The sequence below is a fragment of the Furipterus horrens genome, unplaced genomic scaffold (assembly GCF_987537825.1).
Source record: "Furipterus horrens unplaced genomic scaffold, mFurHor1.1.pri manual_scaffold_10, whole genome shotgun sequence".
Taxonomy (NCBI): Eukaryota; Metazoa; Chordata; class Mammalia; order Chiroptera; family Furipteridae; genus Furipterus; species Furipterus horrens.
In genome coordinates, this window is record NW_028327180.1 from 41,639,758 (window position 1) to 41,661,749 (window position 21,992).

The 21,992-nt window shown below is 40.6% G+C and overlaps 2 protein-coding genes and 2 pseudogenes across 2 annotated transcripts; 1 reads left to right on the forward strand and 3 right to left on the reverse strand.

Annotated features, from left to right (window-relative positions):
- Nucleotides 1-2,843: 2,843 nt before the first annotated feature.
- On the reverse strand, nucleotides 2,844-3,854 carry LOC149999783 (olfactory receptor 7D2-like). The gene is given in 1 exon segment (XM_090290184.1): nucleotides 2,844-3,854. A coding segment is annotated over 1 exon segment (1,011 nt).
- A 3,384-nt stretch (nucleotides 3,855-7,238) lies between these two features.
- LOC149999784 (microfibrillar-associated protein 1 pseudogene) lies at nucleotides 7,239-10,071 on the reverse strand (annotated as a pseudogene).
- A 3,432-nt stretch (nucleotides 10,072-13,503) lies between these two features.
- On the reverse strand, nucleotides 13,504-15,204 carry LOC149999785 (olfactory receptor 7E24-like; annotated as a pseudogene).
- A 4,378-nt stretch (nucleotides 15,205-19,582) lies between these two features.
- On the forward strand, nucleotides 19,583-20,527 carry LOC149999786 (olfactory receptor 7D4-like). Its single transcript, XM_090290185.1, has one exon. The coding sequence runs from the start codon at nucleotides 19,583-19,585 to the stop codon at nucleotides 20,525-20,527; it is 945 nt and encodes a 314-aa protein (XP_090146311.1).
- Nucleotides 20,528-21,992: the final 1,465 nt, after the last annotated feature.

Here is a 21,992-nt window from a genome sequence, read left to right on the forward strand (position 1 = left end):
TATGCAGAAATGGAATTGTTAGGTTATAAGGTAGTTTTATTTTCAATTTTTTGAGAAAATTCCATACTGTTTTCCATAGTGGCTTCAATAATTTGCATTCCTATCGATAGTGCATGAAGATTCCCTTTACATCGCATTCTCGGCAACACCTGTTGTTTGTTGATTATTGATAATGGACATTCTGACAAATGTGAGGTGATATCTCATTGTGGTTTCAATGTGCATTTCTCTGATGATGAGCAATATTGAGCATCTTTTCATGTCTACTGATCACCTATATGTCCTCTTTGGAGAAATGTTTTAGGTACTCTATCCATTATTTAATTTGGACTGATTGTGTGTGTGTGTGCCATGTGTGTGTATGTGTGTGTTAAGCTGTATAAGTTCTTTATAAATTTTGGATGTTAACCTCTTATTAGGCATATCATTGGTGAATATCTCAATATGTAGGTTTTTGCATTTTGTTGCTGGATTCCTTTAATGTGCAAAAACTCTTTAGTTGGATATAGTTTCATTTGTTTTTAAGGAGATGTATCAGAAACAATATTACTAGGAGCAATGTCAGAGACATTACTGCCTTCTCAGATATGTGAGTTGTAAATATTTTCTCCCATTTGGTAGGTTGCTTTTCTATTTTGTTGATGGTTCCCTTTGCTGTGCAGAACTTTTTTATTTGATGTGGGCTCACTTGTTTATTTTAACATTATTATTATTTTTTTGCCTTTACTTGGATCAACTTTCTGTGTAAGTTTTGGGAGAAGCTCTTCCATGGTTTCAACAGGTGTTTTAGGGGTGTGAGATACACTATAAAGAGGAGGATCAGTGGGAAGAACTATAGCTTCTCTTACTGTAGGTAAACTCAAAGCCACAACTAATACTCAAGTGTCTTTCTCCTCTACCATCCATTCTCAATTCCCCTCACCCTTGAATAATATCTCTGCTACTCTGGATGACTTACCTAGTGGAGTCATCCTGACTCTAATCCCTGAGGGTTCTGAGGTCCAGGGAGGTCAGGTGACTTGCCTAAGGTCACATACCTGGTAGTATACAAAATTGGTATTTTGACTTGTGACTCCTTTAAGTGAACATTCCATAGTTCAACTATTAAACATTATGCAATCTGACTAAAAATAACAGTGACAAGAAACAAAACCAAAGGTCCCCTTTTCATCTCTGAAAGTACAAGTATTTTAAAATATAACAATATATAAATTCCCTTAATAAACTGTTAATGTAATGATGGAGTTGTCAGCCTCTTTCTCCATTCTCTCAGCTTTGGAAAATTTTACATGACAGATAGGTAGGTAGCTAGGTAAGTAGATAGATAGGTAAGTAGGTATATATAGACAGAGACATAATTATACTACATATACTGCACTAAACCATATAAAAAACCTTTCTTGAATATTAATTTTTCCTGTGAACAAGGTAACCTGGTGAAAATCTGACCTGTCCTGGTCACTGAACGCATGACCATTACTGGCTGATACATAAAGCCTTGAGATATTTGGCTATTTGATTGAACTATTAAAGCTGGACATGAGAGAGGATTAAGATGTTGAGATGCTGAGGACACCAAAAAATAGATAGGAATAGACCTTCCAAAAAAGAAAAAAAAAGAAAACCCTAGCAAATTCTGGGTAAATGAAGTAGCAATGGGCTACTGGAGGAACTCCCTCAAATCATTCTGGTCATGATTATCATGTCATATCACAGATATCTCATATCACATTGAGAGGAGATTATAAATTTGTGGCACTAACAGAATTTATGAGATTTTATATTTAAGAATTATTTATATATGGACTTGAGTAAATACCCAGGGAAATCCTACATGTATTGCCAGCTTTCTAGACTATTTTGATATTGTGATGCCTTATTCCACAATAACCATATCAAAGGCAGAGTGAATATAAAGAATAATTTACCAGCTCTTAAATATACCAGCCTAGAATGAATGCATCAGTTCCACTCATATTTTATTGGACAGATAAGAAGATATTGCCACCTTTACCTCAAGGAGAAGGGAAATGCAGCTCTCTTGGGTGTGCAATAGGAGAGGATAATCAGACACATTGTTGGGCAGCAGAAAAACCTACCACAGAGATGTACACAACCTCAGAATCCATGTGAAAAACAGTGAGGACTGTTAGGTAAGACTATGGGCTCAGGGTTAGAGTTCAAGGTTTGTATCCTGCTTCTGCCACTTGGTCACTCATCCCTCTAGAACTCCGGGGAAATTTTATTTTGTTTTGTTTTTAGCCTTCTTAGGGTCTCATTTTCATCACCTTTGAAATGGGGATAGTAAATTTTCCTACTCGGAAGATTATGTACAATAATAGAGAACAGTTAGAACAGGGTTACTATATAATAAGCAATATCACATCAACTATAATTTGGTATGTATTTTAATCATGCTTTATCCAGTAAAAAAAAACAAACAAACCCACTGTTCGTGACACACACACACAAACAACACAAATTCACAGTCAAACACATAGAAATAAATTAAGGGGAACAATCAGTACTTTAAGCACTCTAGGCCAGCATTTGAGACAAAGATGTAGTAAATGCTTCAAATCCAAGTTTAAGATTCACTAGTCTGAAGGTAAGAAAGAAGATGAGGACATAATTTTTGGACAACAGATGGGGCAAAAAGGTCATCAAAGAAATGACTGGGAGGTTAGTTGCTTAAATGTGTGTTAAAAACTAGGAGAGAACCATAAATCCTTAAGGACTGAATGAAAGAACAAGACTGTTTGAGAGATTCAAGAGTAAGAATTCAGAATAAAAGAATTTGCCACTCATATCCACAAAACTTCTCAGTCCCAGGCCCAGTGGATCTATTGTAGACAAGAAGCTGCTCTGCTGAGAAGCCTTCCCAGGGCCTCCTTCACATTCTCGTTCCTCAAGCTATAGATGAAGGGGTTCAGCATGGGGGTGACCACGGCGTACATTATTGAGGCCACTGAGACTTTCTGGGAAGAGTGAGTCACTGCAGAAGTGAAGTAGGCTCCAATGCCTGTCACATAAAATAAAGAAGTGACTGAGAGACGACATCCACAGGTGAAAAATGCTTTTTGCTTTCCTGTCAATGAGGACATCTTCCTTATGGATGAAGTAATTCTTGAATAGGAGAAAAGGATCCCCAAAAGGGGAAAAACACTGAGCACACCAGTCATAAAATATATCATTATGTTATTCAAGAAGGTATCAGAACAGGCCAGCTTGATGATCTGTGTCACTTCACAGAAGAAATGTGGAATTTCAAGATCTCTGCAGAAACTCAGATGCATCATCAGAGAGATATGGAGAAGGGATGTCATGACACCAATGAACCAAGTAATAAACACTAGCAGGTCACAGAGTCGAGGCTTCATGATGACTGTGTAGTGCAGAGGCTGACAGATGGCCACATATCAGTCATAGGCCATCACAGTAAGAAGTAGAGTGTTCAGGATAGGAAACAGCATGAAAAAATACACCTGAGTGAGGCAGTTCATGCAGGAGATGGCTTTGTTCTCTGTGTGGATGTTCACTGGCATCTTGGGGATTATAGTGGTGCTGATGCAGATGTCTACCAAAGACAAGTTGGAGAGGAGGAAGTACATGGGCGTGTGCAGGTGGGAGTCAGAGCTGATGATTAGGATAATGAACAGGTTCCCAAGCACAGTGACCAGGTACACGGACAGGAACAGCCCAAATATGAGGGCCTGTTATTCTGGGTCCTCCAAGAGCCCAAGGAGGATGAACTCTAAAATTCCTGCTTTGTTTCCTGCTTTCATGTAGCTGATAAATCTATGGAGGAAGAGACAAGAACAGCACAAACTAGCACACACTGGCACCCTCCACATGATAGAAATGTTGACTATGCCTTTCACTCTAGTTATTTATGAAGTCTGTAGTTTGTCTGAGAGTCGGGTCTCCATTCACTTATAAATGGAATCCTAAAAAATGGAGCCTCTTGTCCCAGCAACCCATCTTAACTCCCCATTTTATAGTGTGAAACCAAAATGGAATCCTACAAAATGGGGCCTAGAATTGATGGCCACTTATCTTAAAAATTCATTTTATAACAACCCTGTCAGATATTTATGAAGCTTCAGAACAGGACAAGTCAACATCATGTCCCTCCTGGTAGGAAGCACTGGAAAGGACAAAATATCACTACTGTGGGGTTTTTGCCGAAGATACAAGACTTCATCTAAAGGCTGAGGCGCATCAGACAAATCCAAATTGAGGGACATTGAAAAATGTCAATGTCATCAAATTCAAAAAAGGTCTAGGAACTCTTCTGGAGGATTGAAGATGGCTAAAGAGATGTCAACCAAATGTAATGTATGATCTTGGATTTTATTTGCTCTAAATGACATTATTAGGATAATTGTCAAAATAGAAAGGATGTCCGTAAATTTAATAATAGTAGTCTATCAATGTCAATTTCCTGATACTGATTATTATATCGTGGTTATGTGAAAAAAAATGTCCTTGTTTTTAGGGAACACTACAGATTTAGAGATTTACTCTAAAATGGTTCTGAAAACACATGCACACATGTGTGCACACACATGTACACAGAAGGGAGAGAAAACTAGATAAAGAAAAAAGTAAAGGTGGTAAAAATGTTAACATTTGGGGGATCCAGTAAAGAATATACATAGAAACTATTCTTTCAACTTTTCTTTAAACCTGAAATAATGTCAAAATTAAAAGTTAAAACCACTTTCACACAACGTTCAATAGCACAGGGTGGAAAAATACAAAAGAAAATCCATCCATGAAATGTCAGAAAGAGTCAGACTTCAAAAATCACTGTAGCTGAGGCGACCGCTCACAGGTTTGGGGCCACATTCACACTCACATAGAAGCGTCAGCCAGAGGAATTTAGTTACAGTATTTAGTTGGAAGTGGTCCTGGATGAAGTGCACCCGAAGCCCCAGGCAGAAGCAAACACAACTATGCTCTGGAAGGTGCTTCCATCTGAGGACTTTTGCCTCACTGTCCATAAAGGAGACAGGTCTGTGATTTGTCTTTCTTTTATACCCTTTCTAGCTTTGCCAGCATCTGCTGGTTCCTTCCAACCGTCTTCCTGTGGTAATTCTTGCCCTTACCTCTTACATGGAACCTCACTTTCTCAGACAAGCTTTGTGGAACCCACCTGGCACAGGGTGGGCATGTACAGTCCTCCTAGTCTGAGCTTTTATAGCCCCCTGTATTTCTCTTTATTGCTTAAGTCACAATTATGTTTTTGCATTTACTTATGAAATATTTGATTACTATCTGTCCCTCTCATGTCTGAATCATAAACTACACAAGTTCAGATCACATATTACAAAGTTTACTAATCCTGGTATTTCCAGTGGTTTGTTTTCAAAGAGCACAAAAAGTTGAATGGAGGTTGAAATAAAAAATTATATATATATATACACACACACACACACAACACAAACAAGAAATCTATGTTAATCTCACATTGACTGTTGATGCAGCAACCTGAAAAAGGAGTGAGATGATGTTGTCTAATTGATAAAAATAACATACTTCCTCATAAATCAATGTTTTTTGAAAGGTACATAATTTTAACATTAGAAAGTCAGATAATGAAGTATTTGCATGAATAGATTAATGCAGAAATAATGATAGTTTCAACATAAATGCATGTAATAAAATGTAACAGTCATTGATGGGAAGGGAACAGTAAAATCTCAGTCATGTAGAATAGAAGGACTTTGCCTTTAGTTAATAAAGAATCACTGTGTTAAACTAAGTGTTAATCCAAGATCCATCATTCAACCCTAAAAAAAAAAAACAAAACTCATAAAAAGCAGAAAGGAGGAATCATGCCTGCTGTTATAATTATTTAACATTGTTTCTAATAATTCAAAAGAAAAGCCATGAGACAACAAAAGTAAATCAGATATAATAGTTGAAAACCAAACACAAAATTGGTCACTATCAGCTGCTGATATAATTACCTACCTGGGAACATTAAAGAAAGTCAGCAGTGTCATCAGCCTTCTTATGTCTCTGTGCAGAATCATTAGGAAAGGTAGGAGGAAAAATGGGTCCATTTGCAATCACAATGACAACACACATAACACCTAGCACAAAGTGGCCATTCTATGAATATTTGTTGAATCAAACAGTGTGTCTAATCTTTCAGAAACCACATGATAAAGGGGCTGGAGCAGAGGTTCCTCAATGATAGCCTGCATCAGTCACCTGGACGGCTTGTTAAAACAGACTGTCAGGTCTCATCCTTGGACATGTCAGCAGGTCTTGGGCGGGGCCTGAGAATCTGCATTCCAGCAAGCTCCCGGGTGAGGTGGCAGGGTGCTGCTGCTGCTGCTTCAGGAAACACACTAAGAACCACCGTACTATAAAAGGACAGGGGAGCTCTTAGGAGGAGGGTTGAAAACTTTTTACACTTGAGAAAGTGCCAATTCCTACTGACACTGAGCAAGTCACTGGTTCCAGAACAAGTTTCCATCAGAACCGTGGGTGACAGAGAATAGCTGCAATGAAATCTAAGACATAAATAGCCAGGAAAATAAATTCCAGAGATTCAAATAAAATTGTCATGGGACATTATCAACCTCCTTCCCTCACCACTTTTTTTAATGGATATTTTATTAATTATGTTGTTACAGTTGTCCCAATTCTTTTGCCCTTTGCTCCCATCTGCCCAGTACCCCTCTTCCCTCCAGCAATCCCACCTGCCCTTAGTTCATGTCCATGGGTCGTGCATATAAATTCTTTGGCTTTACCCTTTCCTATATTATTCTTTTTTTTTTTCCTCTCGGTGTGTGATTCTTTTATTTCTTGACATATACATAAATGGATTAAAAAGTATGCTCACCTAGAAAAACTGACTCCAGCCAAAAATGCAGAACAGGTTTCAATGAGCTTAGATTTCCTGTAAGGTAGATGTAATGCTCTGTCCACTTTCATGCCCATGTTTCTGACCCAAGCTAAGGAGCTGGAAAAAGAAACTTGGAACAGTCCCAAGTGAATTTTGGAAGCCAGGGCAATGATCAAACCTAAGATTTCTCAGAAATAGTTTTAAGTGGGTATAATCCTACCTGTACAGTGCTTTTCTATGGGTTTCTCAGCATGAGTTCAAACCTCACAAAAGCACCTTCAAAGACTGGGTTGCCCAGTGTCACAAGTATGGCAGTAGTTCCAATAGGCTGGATACATGGGCCATGTTAATAATGGTAAAAGCAAATCAAGGACTTTTAAGTAGTTTTCTGCTTCTTGGCAGATGGTCTTCAAATACATCCCATACCCCAGCTGCCTTTTGTTTAAAGAACTTTGTGTTCTGGGCATTCTCTTGGCCCCATGCTGAGTCAAAGGAGGTGGTGTCCTGATCCACAAGGTGGGTGTATTTGGTACAGCCAGAGCGCCCAAAGTTCTTGACCTGCATGACTTTGGGAAGAATGGTTTTGTTGAAATGATCCTCCAGGGTAGGTGCACTGAAATCTCTCGTATACTTCTTCATCCTCATCCATGAAGAAGGCACCCCGGTGATAATACTTCTGTAATGTATTTGCCCTTAACAGTTTTGTTGGTAATAACTTTGCCATTTGCCCAAAGCTCAGCTCGCCTCTCTTCCTCAGTCAGGTTTCTCATCCGTTCAATTTCTGCTTTCTCCTTCTCAAGCGCTTCTCGATCCTCTCTGTCCGTCTTGATTCTCTTTAGCTCCCAAAGTTTCCATGCTTCATATTCCTCCTCATTGTTTTCATCGTCAGTATTCAGTGCATCCAGTGCAGCCAGAGATCGCTTGTTCTCCTCCAGCTCTTTCTTGGTCTCCTCTTCTACAATCTTGAGTGTGTACTTGCGCCTCTCCTCAGCCATGCGTTTTGCTCCTTCTGTTTCAATGCTTCAGCCTCATGCTCTTGAACAGTTACTCGGTCCTTCTTTTGAAAGAAGACTGGCTTCAGGCGAGGCTCCATCTCATCTTCACTGCCTGTGTACTCTTCATACTCAGACTCTGATTCTGATTCCTCCCCAGAACGTCCCTCATCTACCACTTCCATGACTTCCATCTCTTCATTTTCTCTCTCTTGTGCTCATAGACGCATCATGCCATGACACTGTTCTATTTCCTCGTCATCAATTTCTTCCTCTTCACTGCTATCTTCCCGTTCCAGGCGCCAAGCATCTCCTTCTCCTGTATTAGTCTTACTTCCCCCTCTCTATTTTGTACCAACCAATTATGCTTCTTAATCCCTGCACCATTTCCCCATTTCTTCCCTTTCCCTCTCCCACCTGATAACCCTCCAAATGATCCCCTTACCTATGATTCTGTTCCTATTCTGGTTTGCTTATTTGGATTTTGTTTTTATTTTTTAGATTCAGTTGTTGATAGTTGTGAGTTTGTTGTCATTTTAATGTTCATAGTGTTGATCTTCTTTTTCTTAAATAAGTCCCTTTAACATTTCATATAATAATGGCTTGGTGATGATGGACTCCTTTAGCTTTACGTTGTCTGGGAAGCACTTTATCTGCCCTTCCAGTCTAAATGATAGCTTTGCTGGATAGAGTAGTCTTGGTTGTAGGTCCTTGCTTTTTCATCACATTGAATACTTCCTGACAGTCCCTTTTTGCCTGCAAAGTTTCTCTTGAGAAATCAGTTGATAGTCTTATAGGCACTCCTTTGTAGGTAATTCTCTCCTTTCTCTTGCTGCTTTTAAGATTCTCAGTTTATCTTGAACCTTTGTCGTTTTAATTATGATATGTCTTGGTGTATTCCTCCTTGGGTCTAGCTTGTTTGGGACTCTCTGTGCTTCCTGGACTTGTATATCTATTGCCTTTGCCAAATATGGGGAGTTTTCCTTCATTATTTTCTCACATAAGTTTTCAATTTCTTGCTCTTCCTCTTCTCCTACTGACACCCCTATGATTTGGATGTTGGCATGTTTAAAGTTGTCCCAGAGGTTCCTAGGCCGCTCCTCATTTTTTTCAATTCTTGTTTCCTCATTCTGTACTGGTTGACTGTTGTTTCCCTCCTTATGTTCCAAATAATTTATGTGAAGCCCAGTTTCCTTCCGTTCACCATTGGTTTTGTTTGGGTTTTTCTTTGTTTCATTTAGCATAGCCTTCACTTAAATATATCTGTCAAGTCTGTGAGCATCGTTATCACCCGTGTTTTGAACATTGCATCTGTTGGGTTGGCTATCTCCTCGTTTGTTAGGTTGGCTATCTCCTTGGCACTTAGTTCTCCCATTGTAACTTTGTTCTGTTCCCCTTTTCAGGCCATACTTCTCTGTCTCCTCATCTTGACAGGCTCTTCTGTTTTTTTGCCTCTGTGTCTTAGGTAGAGCTGTTGCACCTGTTGCATTTTAAGGGGCAGAGCCTTAGGTTTTCTCATCAGTAGAGGGTGACCTGTTTCACCACGTTGTGATACTGTATGTGGGGGAGGGGTCTGAGAGGGAACAATGTTGCTTGCTCAGCACTCGCCCCTTTTCCAGGCACTTCTCTGAGTTTCTATGGGACTGGCACCTCTCTGGTTGTTGCCCTGGCTGTCGTTCCCAGAATGGGTGGGTCTGTGGATGTTCTAGGACCCTGGGGGCCCTTTAAACAAGCGTACTCTGCTGAGAGACAGGCTGTTTCTTTCCCCACCCCAACCCCCACTGGTTTACACAGTCAGAAGCAATGAGGCTTTGTTTTCCCTGGCGCTGAGACCATGAGCTGCAGGTGTCCCTCCTGACTTTTAAAAATGTGTGACTGCGCTTTCCGGCAGCCTGCCACTGCCACCACTTCTGCTGCCACCACATCGCATCCTCTCCACTCTTGCTCCACCCCTCCTGTCTGGATGAGTATTTCTTCTTTATACCTTTGTTCGTTGGACTTTTATGCAGCTCAATTTTCTGGAACTTCTGGTTGTCTCTAGTTTTGAAGTAGTTGTATTCCTTCTTAGTTGTAGAGAGAGATGCAGCGTGTCTGTCTAGGCCTCCATCTTGGCCGGAAGTCTCCTTCCCTCACCACTTTTTAAATACTTCTTTGCATACCCAGTACTCACAAGGCCAGTTGACTCACTCCATGAGCATTGCTTAAAGATGTATTCATACAAGCTTTCTTCTCTGACTGTTGGATGCTGAAGACAGACTCACACAGGAAATGGTGGGGAGATGGAACTTGTCACAAAGTCATGTCTGTGAGAGGTGCAAGTGTGAGGATGCCAGGGAAGTATTTATGGTTTCTCAAGCCTCAGAGGAATGATTTCTCATAGTTTCTCATTAAATAAATTGTTCCTTTGATGTTCTCCTCTTGAAGTCACTCAGCTCCCTTGGGGTAGGGAGCAAATGGCAGAATTAAATGCATGTGCTAATTCTGTTTCCAGAAAGGCAACTCTGGGGCCTAATGGATCTCCACACACACACCGCCCCCCTCCCCCCGCCACTCCTCACCCCACTGGCCTATTCCTTCATTTTCATCACTGTTGAGTTGGCTTTAAGGAAAAGAGATTCCCCCCTCTGGAATGTGTCTGTGTTGCAAAGATTCATCTTCCTGTAGCTACAGTACTTAAGGGCTCAAAGTAACGTAGAAGAAAATGGAGACGCGTCTGTCTCAGTGAATCACTTTGACTGGATAGGCTCCATGGTACTGAACATGCTCTGAAGACAGAGGAAGTCATGTTTCAAGAGAGGAAGAGTCAACCCTGTAAGATGATGGTCTGAGGTCAAGTAAAGTACAGGCTGGATTATAAGTCTTGGGTTTAGTGATATGGAAAACAATAGAACAATTCTGGTAGAATGATGGGGAAGAATCTATTTATAGTGGGCTTGGGAGTGACTCAGCAGTAAGGAAATTGACCTTCTGAGTGTAGAACACTAACGAGAACTTTGGTTGTGAAGAGAAAAAGAAAGAGAATAGTACTATAATTTTTTTTTTCATTTTGGACATGAGAAAATATTTATATATTTTAATGGCAAAGGAAATGCTCTAGTTGGTTGTAAGAAATTAAATTGGAACTATAAGTACAAGGTGTCAAATATTGTACAAATAGGTAATTTCAACATTTCTTTTGGTAAATACCCTTAGAGTGCAACAAATCCATCAAGGCAAGGTTCAAAAATATGTGTGTCATAAATTCATATTTTGTGGCTATGAACTGAACATATTTCTTTTCTTTTTTTTTTTAAAGATTGTATTTATTTAGAGCAAGGGGGAGGGAGGGAGAAAAAGAGGGAGAGAAAAATCAATGTGAGAGAAACATAGATCAGTTGCCTCTCGTTGGCACCTCAACCTGAGACTGAACCTGCAACCCAGGCATGTGCCAGGGCCTGAAATGTTCCTGTTGAGTAATAAGATGCCAGTCTAATTGGTGCTCTCTTGTAGGTAACTATCCACTTTTCTCTTGTGGTTTTTAGGATTCTGTCCTTGTTTTTAAGCCTTGTCATTTTTAATTAGGATGTGTCTCGGTGAAGATCTCTTTGGGTCCAACTTGTTTGGGACTCTCTGAGTTTCCTGGACTTGTATGTCTATTTCCTTTACCAAATTAGGGAGGTTTTCAGTCATTATTTCTTTAAATATATTCCCAATTCTTGATCACTCTCTTCTCCTTCTGGTAGTTCCAAGATGCAGATGTTGTTACACTTCATGTTGTCCAAAATGTTTCTTAAACTCTCCTCATTTTTTAAATATTATTTTTTCCTTTTGAATGCTCTGCCTGGGTGTTTTTTTCTACCATGTCTTCCAAATCACTGATTTGATCCTCTGCTTCAACTAGCCTACTGTTTATTCCTTCCAGTGTATTATTTATTTCAGATATTTCATTCTTTGTTTCTAATTGTTCCTTATTTTTATGGTTTCAACGTCTTTTTTCCATGCCGTTGAGTATCCTTATAACCATTACTTTAAACTCTCTATCTGATAAATTGTTTGCCTCCATTTCATGTAGTTCTGGAGAATTCTCTTGTTCTTTCATTTGGGGTCTGTTTCTTTGTCTTCCCATTTTGGCTGCTTCTTTGTATTTTCTGCCTTAGTTGTTAAACTAATCAGTCATTAAACTGATCAGTTGTTATTCTATTAAGCTGTAATCAGTAGCACAACAGGGTGGGGCAGAGTAATTCCTGCCAGTGGTATTGCTTCCCCTTAGTCTGATGTGATTTGAAGAGGAGTGCTCTGCCTGAGAGCAATGTCTCCTGAAGTGTGGGGAATGACTCAGCACAGGGAAAGTGGCTGCAAATGAGATTTTGTGCTTTGGGCCTTAAAGAGCCTCTTTGCATCTTTAGCCATCTCTCCCTGGCAGACAGAAACCCTGCTGCTCTCCACAGCTGGATGTTATCTGGGTTCCTTTCCAGCTCTGGTGCTGTAGGCTGGGGAACCTAGCTTAGGGCTTAGACCCCACACTTTGCAGGGAGAACCCCCTGGCTGCTGAAATATCCCTCTGAAATTTCAGCTGCTGCCTGTGCGAGCCCAGGCAGCCCTCTTGCCCGTGCGAGCCCAGGCAGCCCTCTTGCCCCTCCTGCACACTCTCTACAAGTCATGTTGTGGTGAAGTGGTTTTTTCTATCTGTCTGTGGTTCTAAGGCTTCTATCAAGCTAGTGTTCAGCTGGTTATTCTGGATTATTTCCCTCTAATTTAATTGTAATTCCATATTGGTCCTGGGAGGAGGTTAGTGTAGTTTCCACTTATTTCTCTGCCATCTTCAAAAGGTTTTTATTCTATGCACAATTGCTCAGTAGCTAAATTAAACTTTTCACTTTTAAATTTTTCCTTTTTAATTTTTTCCTGATAATTTCCTAACAAAATTTTAATAACTAAAAAAATAATTTGCTTTATCATCTATCAAAAAATGTTTTTCTTCATTTTGTGTGCAAGATTCCAAGCCATTTTATAGTTGACCAAAGTTACAAGCTCAGGTCTGTTAAAAATGGTTTTAAACTACTGTTGGTTGTAGACCCGTGTTCCTAGCAGCATTTTACAATAGCCAAAATGTGAAAGCAACCCAACTATCTACTGGCACATGAATGGATAAAGAAAATGTGGTGTATCCATACAATACAATATTATACTGTTTTAAAAAGGAATGAAATTCTGACATTGGCTACAACATGGATGAACCTGGCAGACATTATGCTAAATTAGGCACCCACAAAAGGACAGACATTGTATGATTCCTCTTATATGAGGTTTCTAGGGTAGTCAGATTCATAAAGACAGAAAGTATAATGGTGGTTGCCAGGGCTGGGGATTATAAAAAAATAAAAAAGCTGTGCTACACCAGGGTGTCTGGGTCATAAGTAACAAAAAGAGAATATTCCTTAGATGTTACAGGATTCAAACTTGATCTAGTTTTTGACACAGGTGGGATCCCAGAATATATCCTCCAATCCCATGTGCCAAGAGAAGCAATATCTGGATATGAAACATCAAGAGGAATGAAAGTCATGATAGTTACAAAAATTATGTGTCCAGAGAGGTATGTTTGCCAAGTCTAGATAATTGGTTTTGCAATCTTTTTAAAACCACAGACCCCCCAAGATGGCCCAGGTATTACAAGTAGGCTGCTCTTCTGAGGAGACTGTGCATGGCCCTATTAATGTCCCTGTTCCTCAGACTGTAGATGAAGGACTTCAGTATGGGGTGACCACAGTGTACATCACCGAGACCTTGGTAAGCTGACATAGTTAAACCAACATTTACTCCAATGCTTGTTGTATAAAATAAGCAAACAACTAACAGATGAAAACAACATGTGGAGAAGGCTTTATACTTCCCACTGATGATGAGACTCTTCAAATGGAGGAAAAACAATGTTATAGTAAGAGAAAAAGATCCCTGAGATAGGGAGAAAATCAGAAGGCATGAGAACAGTCAAGCTGAGGGGTCCAGAAGGGTCACAGAAGAAATGAGAAATTTCCACATCCTGAAGCAGATAAGTTGTAACATAATCAAATTGTGCAGCTGGGATTGCAAAAGGCTGACGAGAAATGACACCAAAACTAAGAAACCACAGAAGCGTGAGTTCATAATGACTAAGTAGTACAGTGGATGACAGATGGCCTCAAACCAGTCAGAAGTCATCACAGTGAAGAGTATAGCATCCATACACCCCCCACACACACACACATCAAAAAAAGATTTAGAAGATATACCTGTTTAAGCAGCCCAACTAGGAGATGCCTCTGCTTTGAGTGTGGATGTCTCCTACCTTCTTGGGGATCATGGTGGAGGTGTAATCGATGTCAGCCATGGACAGATTGGCAAGGAAGTACATGGGGGTATGAAGGTAGCAGTCCAAGCTGACAGACAGCATGATGAGCAGGTTCCCAAGCATGGTGACCAGATACATACACAGGAACAGCTTGCAGAGGAACGGCTGCACTACTGGATCTTCGGAGAGACCTATGAGGAGAAATTCTGAGATGTGTTATATTTTGTGGTTCTATGTAGCTGGGACATCTTGAATATTGTAGAAACTAAAATGAAAAATAATTGGTCTGATGTGTCCATTACACAGACAATTTAAATAGCCCAAAAGAAGTACTATTTTATCTTCTCTCTAGTTCTACACGACAGCCTTGAAAGGGAGGAAAGAACCTAATTTGTGGAAGCCATATTGCCTATACTGTTTTTATTAATCAAAGAGGGATGTATTCAATATTTGAAAAGAGATTCTTGTTTTGTTTTGTACTTGATGTTTCCTCTGTGACAACAAAGTATAGGCCCTAGGGAATCAAAAAGAAATGAGACACAATAGTTTTTCTTCAAATAAGTATCTATTTATATGAGGACAAAAATAAAATATCTTGTCAGGGATCAGGGTAAATCGTAACTTCAGCTCACAGAACATTTAAGTTGAATGACATGAGGATCAGCCTTACCATTATTAAAGATAATATCTAAAAATTATTTGTCATTTACTTTATGCACCCACCACATATTGAGCCCATAGGGAGCATCCACTATTTGTTAATCATTACTCAGTACAGTTGTATCAACTTGGAATCAAGCCAGGCTCAGAGAAATTAAGAACTTGTCCCATGTCACAAAGATAATAAGTAGAGCAGACAAGGATTCAAAATTAAATATTTAGTCTCTGAGTCTGACTTCAGTTTCCCAAACTTTATAGTTTTAAACAGAGTTCAGAGGTCTTAAACACAGGTATATCTGAGGTACATTAAATTTAAAAATCTTTTTATTGTTGACACTATTACAAATGTCCCCATTTCTCACCCTCTCTCCCGCCTCCATTCAGCCCCTGCTCCCCTCTTCCTCCTGACCATTACTACCCTGTTGTCTGTATCTGTGGGCTATGCATATATGTTCTTTGGTTAATCCCTTCATTTTAAAGCTGTTTCCAGTTTCCTGAGTAGGAATGGAACCAAGATCCGATGTTGTGTCTCTCTTTGGGATTGACTGGGCTGATTACACACGTGGAAGAGGAGGTGAACAACTCTGGAGGGATATCCAGGAGTGGGCCATTGTCCTAAATTACTGTGTGCCAACCCTGTACTTTTTGCCTGTGACCTCAGCCCTCCATCTTTCCTATGTAGATGATGCAGCAGATGCCAGTCTGTTCTTTGCTGTGGTCTACCAGAAAGCCGCAAAGGGAAGAGCACAATGAGTAGGTGATCTCTTCTTGGAGCATCCAGGGAAGTAAAATAATAAGTTGGGTTGGCAGGGGGAGAACACGGGCCAGATGTCCCAGGTCAGGAGTCAAACTGCCTGATTTAAACTTGGTTTCACTCCTTTCTGCCTCATGACCTGTGCAGATTACCTAACAAAGCTATGCTCCTCCCCTCTTCTATAAAATAATAATAAAATGTACACGTAGATTTTGAGGGGGATTTTGCAGGTGAAATAAGGCAAGCTATCTGGTACACAGAACTCAAAGCCTGGCCTGTAGGATCCTATGTGTGGCTCCAGTCCTGCTCCCAGAGGGTAGAAGAGATCATTCCCCTGACCATCAAGGGAGGAGCTCTCCAGAAACAATTAGAACAGCAATTTATTTAATGAGAAGCAAGGGGATTTGAACCAACTAATCCTCCTGTTCCCTTCACTTCAGGCTTGCCTGTCCTAGGCCAAGAGGAAATTCCCTTGGGCTGTGTCAGGTGTCAGTCTACCCCTGGGCACTGTGCTTAGCATATCATCCTTGCTCCTCTGTCTTATTTGGCCTCTGTTAGGAGAAGTAAAGATAATAAAGCCCACATCTTCAGAAATTTCACTGTGATGTCTGCATTCTCAGAAGCTGCTGTGGCAGAGGTAAGAGGGAAACAAAACTTATACTTGCATGCTTTCCTGGCACATAGGCAGGGATGCAGAATGAGGAAAAGCCTATCAAAACCAAGGTAAAGTCCATGGCTCTTGATGGAACAAGCCTCGCTAGACCTGATGTTCTCTTCTCTGTCTTTAGGTCTGCTGCCCTTCACTGCCTCTCGGTTCTGGGCTTTCCCCTCATAACCCTCTCTTCACTCGCTTGAACTTTCCCTCCCCCATTTTTTTTCTCCGATGGAACATTTCTGCATCTATAGAGCATTTCCCCTATGCCTAACACTGAGCTAGGTGCTGCACATAAAGAGGTAACTATATAACATGTTGCTCTCCTGGAAGGATGAAAATTCTAGAAACAAATGCGTGCATGCAATGAGATGATTTGCCCCACGTGTAGTCCAGTCTAGCAAGGTACAAAGACTGTCCAAAGGGACAGTGGTCAGCACTGCATGGGTGTGTCAATAAAGATTTCAGGCAGTGTGGTAGAAGGGATAGGACTCTTCCATGTGAATAAGGAGGAGGAGGACCCTGAGTGAGCAGGGCTGATAAATGCAAGGGTCCAAAGCTATGAAACTATTTAATGCTCCCAGGATTATGAGACATGGAGTATCTAAAGTAAGAGCATTATTTCCAATGGGTGAAAACAAGACTCATAGAACTACAGAGAGAGCACATGCTAAAGACTTATTTATTAATGGGGAGTGAGGGAGTAAAGCTGGTTTGCAGAGCATTTGAAGAACAGAAATTTATATAGGCAGGAAAGAAATGCTGGAATTTGTTTCCAAGTTAGATGCAAAAATATAGGAAAAGAAAACCATAGCTTTGGGGTGACCTTTTGTACCAGACAGAGATTCTGAAGAGCAATAAACAATAACCGATGAGGTAATCTTTTAAGCTGAAAATATAATTTGCATGTCTGCTGGACAAAAATCACTTGCGATTTATTACACTCCTATGAGCACTAACTTCAGAGTCTAGGTCCCAAGCAAACAAAGGAACATTCCCCAGGAAGTGAGAGAATTAGGTAGGTAATTAGACAATACTTTAGAGTGATAGTGATCCTTTTGTCTCACTGAAAAGTTTTGGGGAATTTCCTCCTTAATATTATACAAAGGATAGATTAGATGCCAGGAAGAGGGTGGTGAAGGACATGAAGACGGAGCAATAGGACTGGGACCAGATTGTGGAAGGCACTGGAATTTACGTTCTCTACTGAAGGAATGTGGAGCTGCTAAGTAATTTTTAGGACACATACAATGCTCACTTTGAAACTATTCTGATATCCCCTGCAGAATGGGCTCGAAGGGCGCCAGTCTATCTGAAGCACAAATGAGAGGTTGGCAGGACCTGAATTAGAACAGCACTGGTGAGTGAAGCAAGTGTACGGTGGCAGTTCATTTTGCCATCTGGATACTAAAGACAGTCTTCCTAAATAATAATGTTCACATAGTCACCTATTAAATGAAAAAGTATTGTAGTTACAGCCATCCTCACCCACTCCTGACTCCTCGTGTCCTACTGTGGACCTGCATTTATGTCTATTACAGTTTTAAAATTTGCCTCTCCTCATCATTAATCTTCTTTCATAAACTTTCTTGGATCTCCAACTAAGTTCATGTCCCTTAACTTGGACCAGGTAATATTTCTAATCACTTTCCTCAAGCGGATCATCAGGACCTTAATCAGGATAATTAGTGCAGAGGAGTCAAAAGCAGCAATATTTCCATGGTACTCAAAGCTACAGGAAGGCAGAGCTCTCACCTCTCCCGTCCATACTAAGTCCTCACTCAGACCCTAGAATACAGCAGGCACTCAGATAATTGTGGAATATATGAAACATGAAGAGACCAAATGTCTACAAACTAAAGATTACCATGGTAAAGTTAAATGATCCTCTGAGAGAGGAACTAAGACCACATGATTTATAGAGATATGTCTCAACTCAAAGGAAGGGACTTTTTCTTATATGTGTATAAAATTAAAGACAGCTGCCCTGGCTGGCATGACCCAGTTGGTTGAAGCGTCCATCCAGTAAACTGGAAGGTCACGGATTTGATTCCTAGTCAGGGCACATACCTAGGTTGCGGGTTTGATCCCTACTTGGGGCGTGTATGAGAAGCAACTGATCAATGTTTCTCTCCCCCCACCTCTCTCCCTCCCTTCCCCTCTCTCTAAAGTCATGAGCATGTCCTCAGGTGAGGATAAAAAATAAAAATAAAATGGAAGACAGCTATCTCTGAGCTTATAAATTCCCTCCTGTGGCAGAAACCTAATATTAGAACAGATACAAAGGCCCCCCCTTTTATAATGGAGTGAAATAAAAGGTAGAAAGCTCTCATTCTCTCTACATTCAGTCAAAATGCCTTCATGAATAATGGTGTCTTCATTCTTGGTTAAAGGGTTTTGATAAAGAATTGACTCTATTAGTTCCTGAAAAGTTCTTTGAATACATATTTATAGAGCACCTATTATGTACCAGGTACTGTGCTAAGTGTTTGGGACATAAAATGAAAATGAACTAAAAAATGCATAATTCTCCCAACCTAAGGAAAGTTAAAGACTTACAATGCAAACACGTGGGACACAATGAGAAAGCATGGTGGGGGCGTCTGACTTGGTCTTTGGGATGGAGGTGCAGGGCGGTGCACTGATCATTACAATGGCACAGGGATAAGCTGGGACAGAAATGGACTTGCTGTAATATTGAAAGAATTATCTATAAAATCATTTCCCAATAACCTTCTCTGAGTCAAACTCAAGCCAGAGAATGGTCTATTTCAGGATACTGGCAAGTGGCATGAGGGTAAACCAAAAAAAAACATTAGCTCTCCCTCCACCCCCCACCAAGCGTATGTTCCTAAATTCCAAGGGCCTTTCTTTCGCTTCTGTAACTTATTTCCTAAGCCTGTGTCTTACACTGTTCACTTTTACTACCTCTGTAACTTTCCAAATAAACTTTCTCTTTAAAAAAATCATTAATTTCTGCAACTGCCAGTGATCCGATCCCCCCTTTCTCTACATTTCCCTGGGACCTGAAGAGACCACAGCTACAAGGCAGAAAGGAGGTGTTCAGGATGCTGATTGTCCTCTCATAGGAAGGTGGACTAGCCAGGAGTCAGCGATAATGCAAAGGACAATCCTGAATGGTGTGGGACACTCATTTTAAAGAGGTGTCCAGGTAGTAGTGGTGGAAGCAGGGAAGGAAAGGTATTATTGAAGAGATTTTCATCAACTAAAGAAAAAACTCTTAAGCTAAAACATAAAATTGAATGAGTGAACGAGTTTGAAATGCATGGCACATTCCTGTTTTGTTACTGTTTCAACATTATTCTTGCCTCTTTCCAGGCAATTCCCATAAATGTATATGGAAACAGGGAATCAAACAGCTACTTCAAAATTCATCCTTCTGGGACTTTCAGAAGATATGGACCTGCAGCCCCTCCTATTTGGGTTGTTCCTTTACATGTACCTAGTCTGTGTTACAGGAAACCTGCTCATCATCCTGGCTATCATCTCTGACTCCCGTCTCCACACGCCCATGTACTTCTTCCTCTCCAACCTGTCTTTCACTGACATCTGTTTCACTTCCACCACTGTCCCGAAGATGCTGGTGAACATTCAGATGCGGAGCCAAGATATCACGTATGAAGGCTGCCTTACCCAGATGTATTTCTTCATGATTTTTGCTGGGCTAGATAATCTGCTACTGACAGTGATGGCCTACGACCGGTTTGTGGCCATCTGTCGCCCCTTGTACTACACAGTCATCATGAACCCTCACCTTTGTAGCCTCCTGCTTCTGTTTTCTTGGTTAATCTGCCTAACATACTCTTTGTTGCAAAGTTTGATGGTATTGAGGGTGTCCTTTTGCAAAGAGACAGAAATCCCCCACTTCTTCTGTGAACTTGCTCAGATCCTGAAGCTTGCCTGCTCTGACACCCTTGCCAACAACATCCTACAGTATTTTGTAACTGGTCTTCTGGGTGTTATTCCCCTGACTGGGATTATTTTTTCTTATTCTAGAATTATCTCCTCCATAATGGGCAATTCATCTGCTGGGGGCAAATATAAATTCTTTTCCACCTGTGGGTCTCACCTCTCAGTTGTCTCCTTGTTCTATGGTGCTGGCCTTGGAGTCTACCTCACTTCTGGAACAGCCCATCCCTCCAGAAAGGGTTCAATAGCCTCAGTGATGTACACAGTGGTCACCCCCATGCTGAACCCATTCATCTACAGTCTGAGGAACAGGAACATGAAAGAGGCTCTGAGGAGACTTTTCAGCAGAGGAGCTCACCCTTCATGAGATCATGCAAGTTAAGGACAACAGAGATCTAAGTGTTGACAACTGGCATTCCTGAAGATGTAGTCTGAAGACACAGAGATGAAATGCTATTCATGATGTACTAGAAGGCATTGCTGAACTAAGAGAAACTTAAGTAGCATGCCCAAAGGCTCACCAGCTACTGAGGAAAAAGAATGACTAGCCAATAACTAAACTTCTTATGAAAATAAACTATTGCAAGAATGCAGACTCTGGGAAGCATCAAGAGAGGAGAAAGGAAGTCAAGGAATGTAGCAGGGGAGAGGAGGAAAAGTGACAGATGTTTACACATTATTCACTCATCTTTACCACCTGGTTATGTTCTAGCTAGAACAAAGCGCCATGCCTGCTGGACTATGTTTTCCCTGGTCTATCTCGAACTGTTACCTGGGCTGTCATACTGACCTCCTTGACCCCATAAAATCTTACTTACTGCATCCTGCTTTGGTGGTGGCCATTGACCTATATTAAAAACTTTAATAAGAAACTTCTTTGTAGTGTCTACTTTAAGAGAAAAAGTTCTGATCTTTGTTGATCCCTATGAGCCAGCAGATCTGAAATCAGAGTCCAAAGCAACCCACTGTCTTCCTTCCCTGGTTCATGCTTCACCAAATCTTGACATGCCTGGCTCCTTCTCACAAGGTAGGCTTCCAATCAAAATGGTCAACTCTTCAGAAGCCTACTCTGACCACCATCCCCCTATGCATTCCAGTTTTCACAGCACTTATATTTTGAGGGGCAGCAGAGCACAGTAGCTAAGCGGGCTCTGGGTTCGAATATTTTCATTGTTCCCTAATAGTAAAGTTTTGCCCACGTTACCTCTGTGCCCCCATACCCTCATCCATAATAAGAATGATGATAGATTTCCTAGAGTTCTGGTGGGGATTAAATGTCACACATAAGGAAGCCCAGAACAGTGTCTGACCCAAGCACTCAATAACTGTTAACCATTATAAGATTCATGAGGGTGACTGAGGTCTATGTTGACCATACAAATGTACACAGATAGTAAACAATTGGTAGAGTCCAGGAGAGAAATTCCCTGGACCCAGAGACTGAGGATTGGACCAAGAAATGACCCCAGACAAAGACCCTCTACAATAGGGAACTGGGAAAACAAAACATCCTTTATACTGGTTCATCTCCATGAAAAGAATCTCTTAAACTGAGAGCAAAAATGAAAAACTTCATTAAAAAATCTGTCCTGGGTTGTCTTTACTGTGGAACCCTATGATGATCATTGGATTCAAACTGGGCAGATTTCAATGTTTGAATCTTCACTTAACCATTTATTAGGGTACTACTGACTGTCTCTAAGCAGCATCAGATTCTTTATGTGTAAATAGTTGTTGGCATAACTACAGAAAATTAGTGTTAAGTGTCTTAATATATAAAACATAGTAGGCATCATATTATGAATGTGGCATTTAATTACTTGTGCTCCCAT

Excerpts from the sequence above, each read along its gene's own strand:
- LOC149999786 (XM_090290185.1), top strand. The coding sequence starts at position 19,583 with ATGTATATGGAAACAGGGAATCAAACAGCTACTTCAAAATTCATCCTT.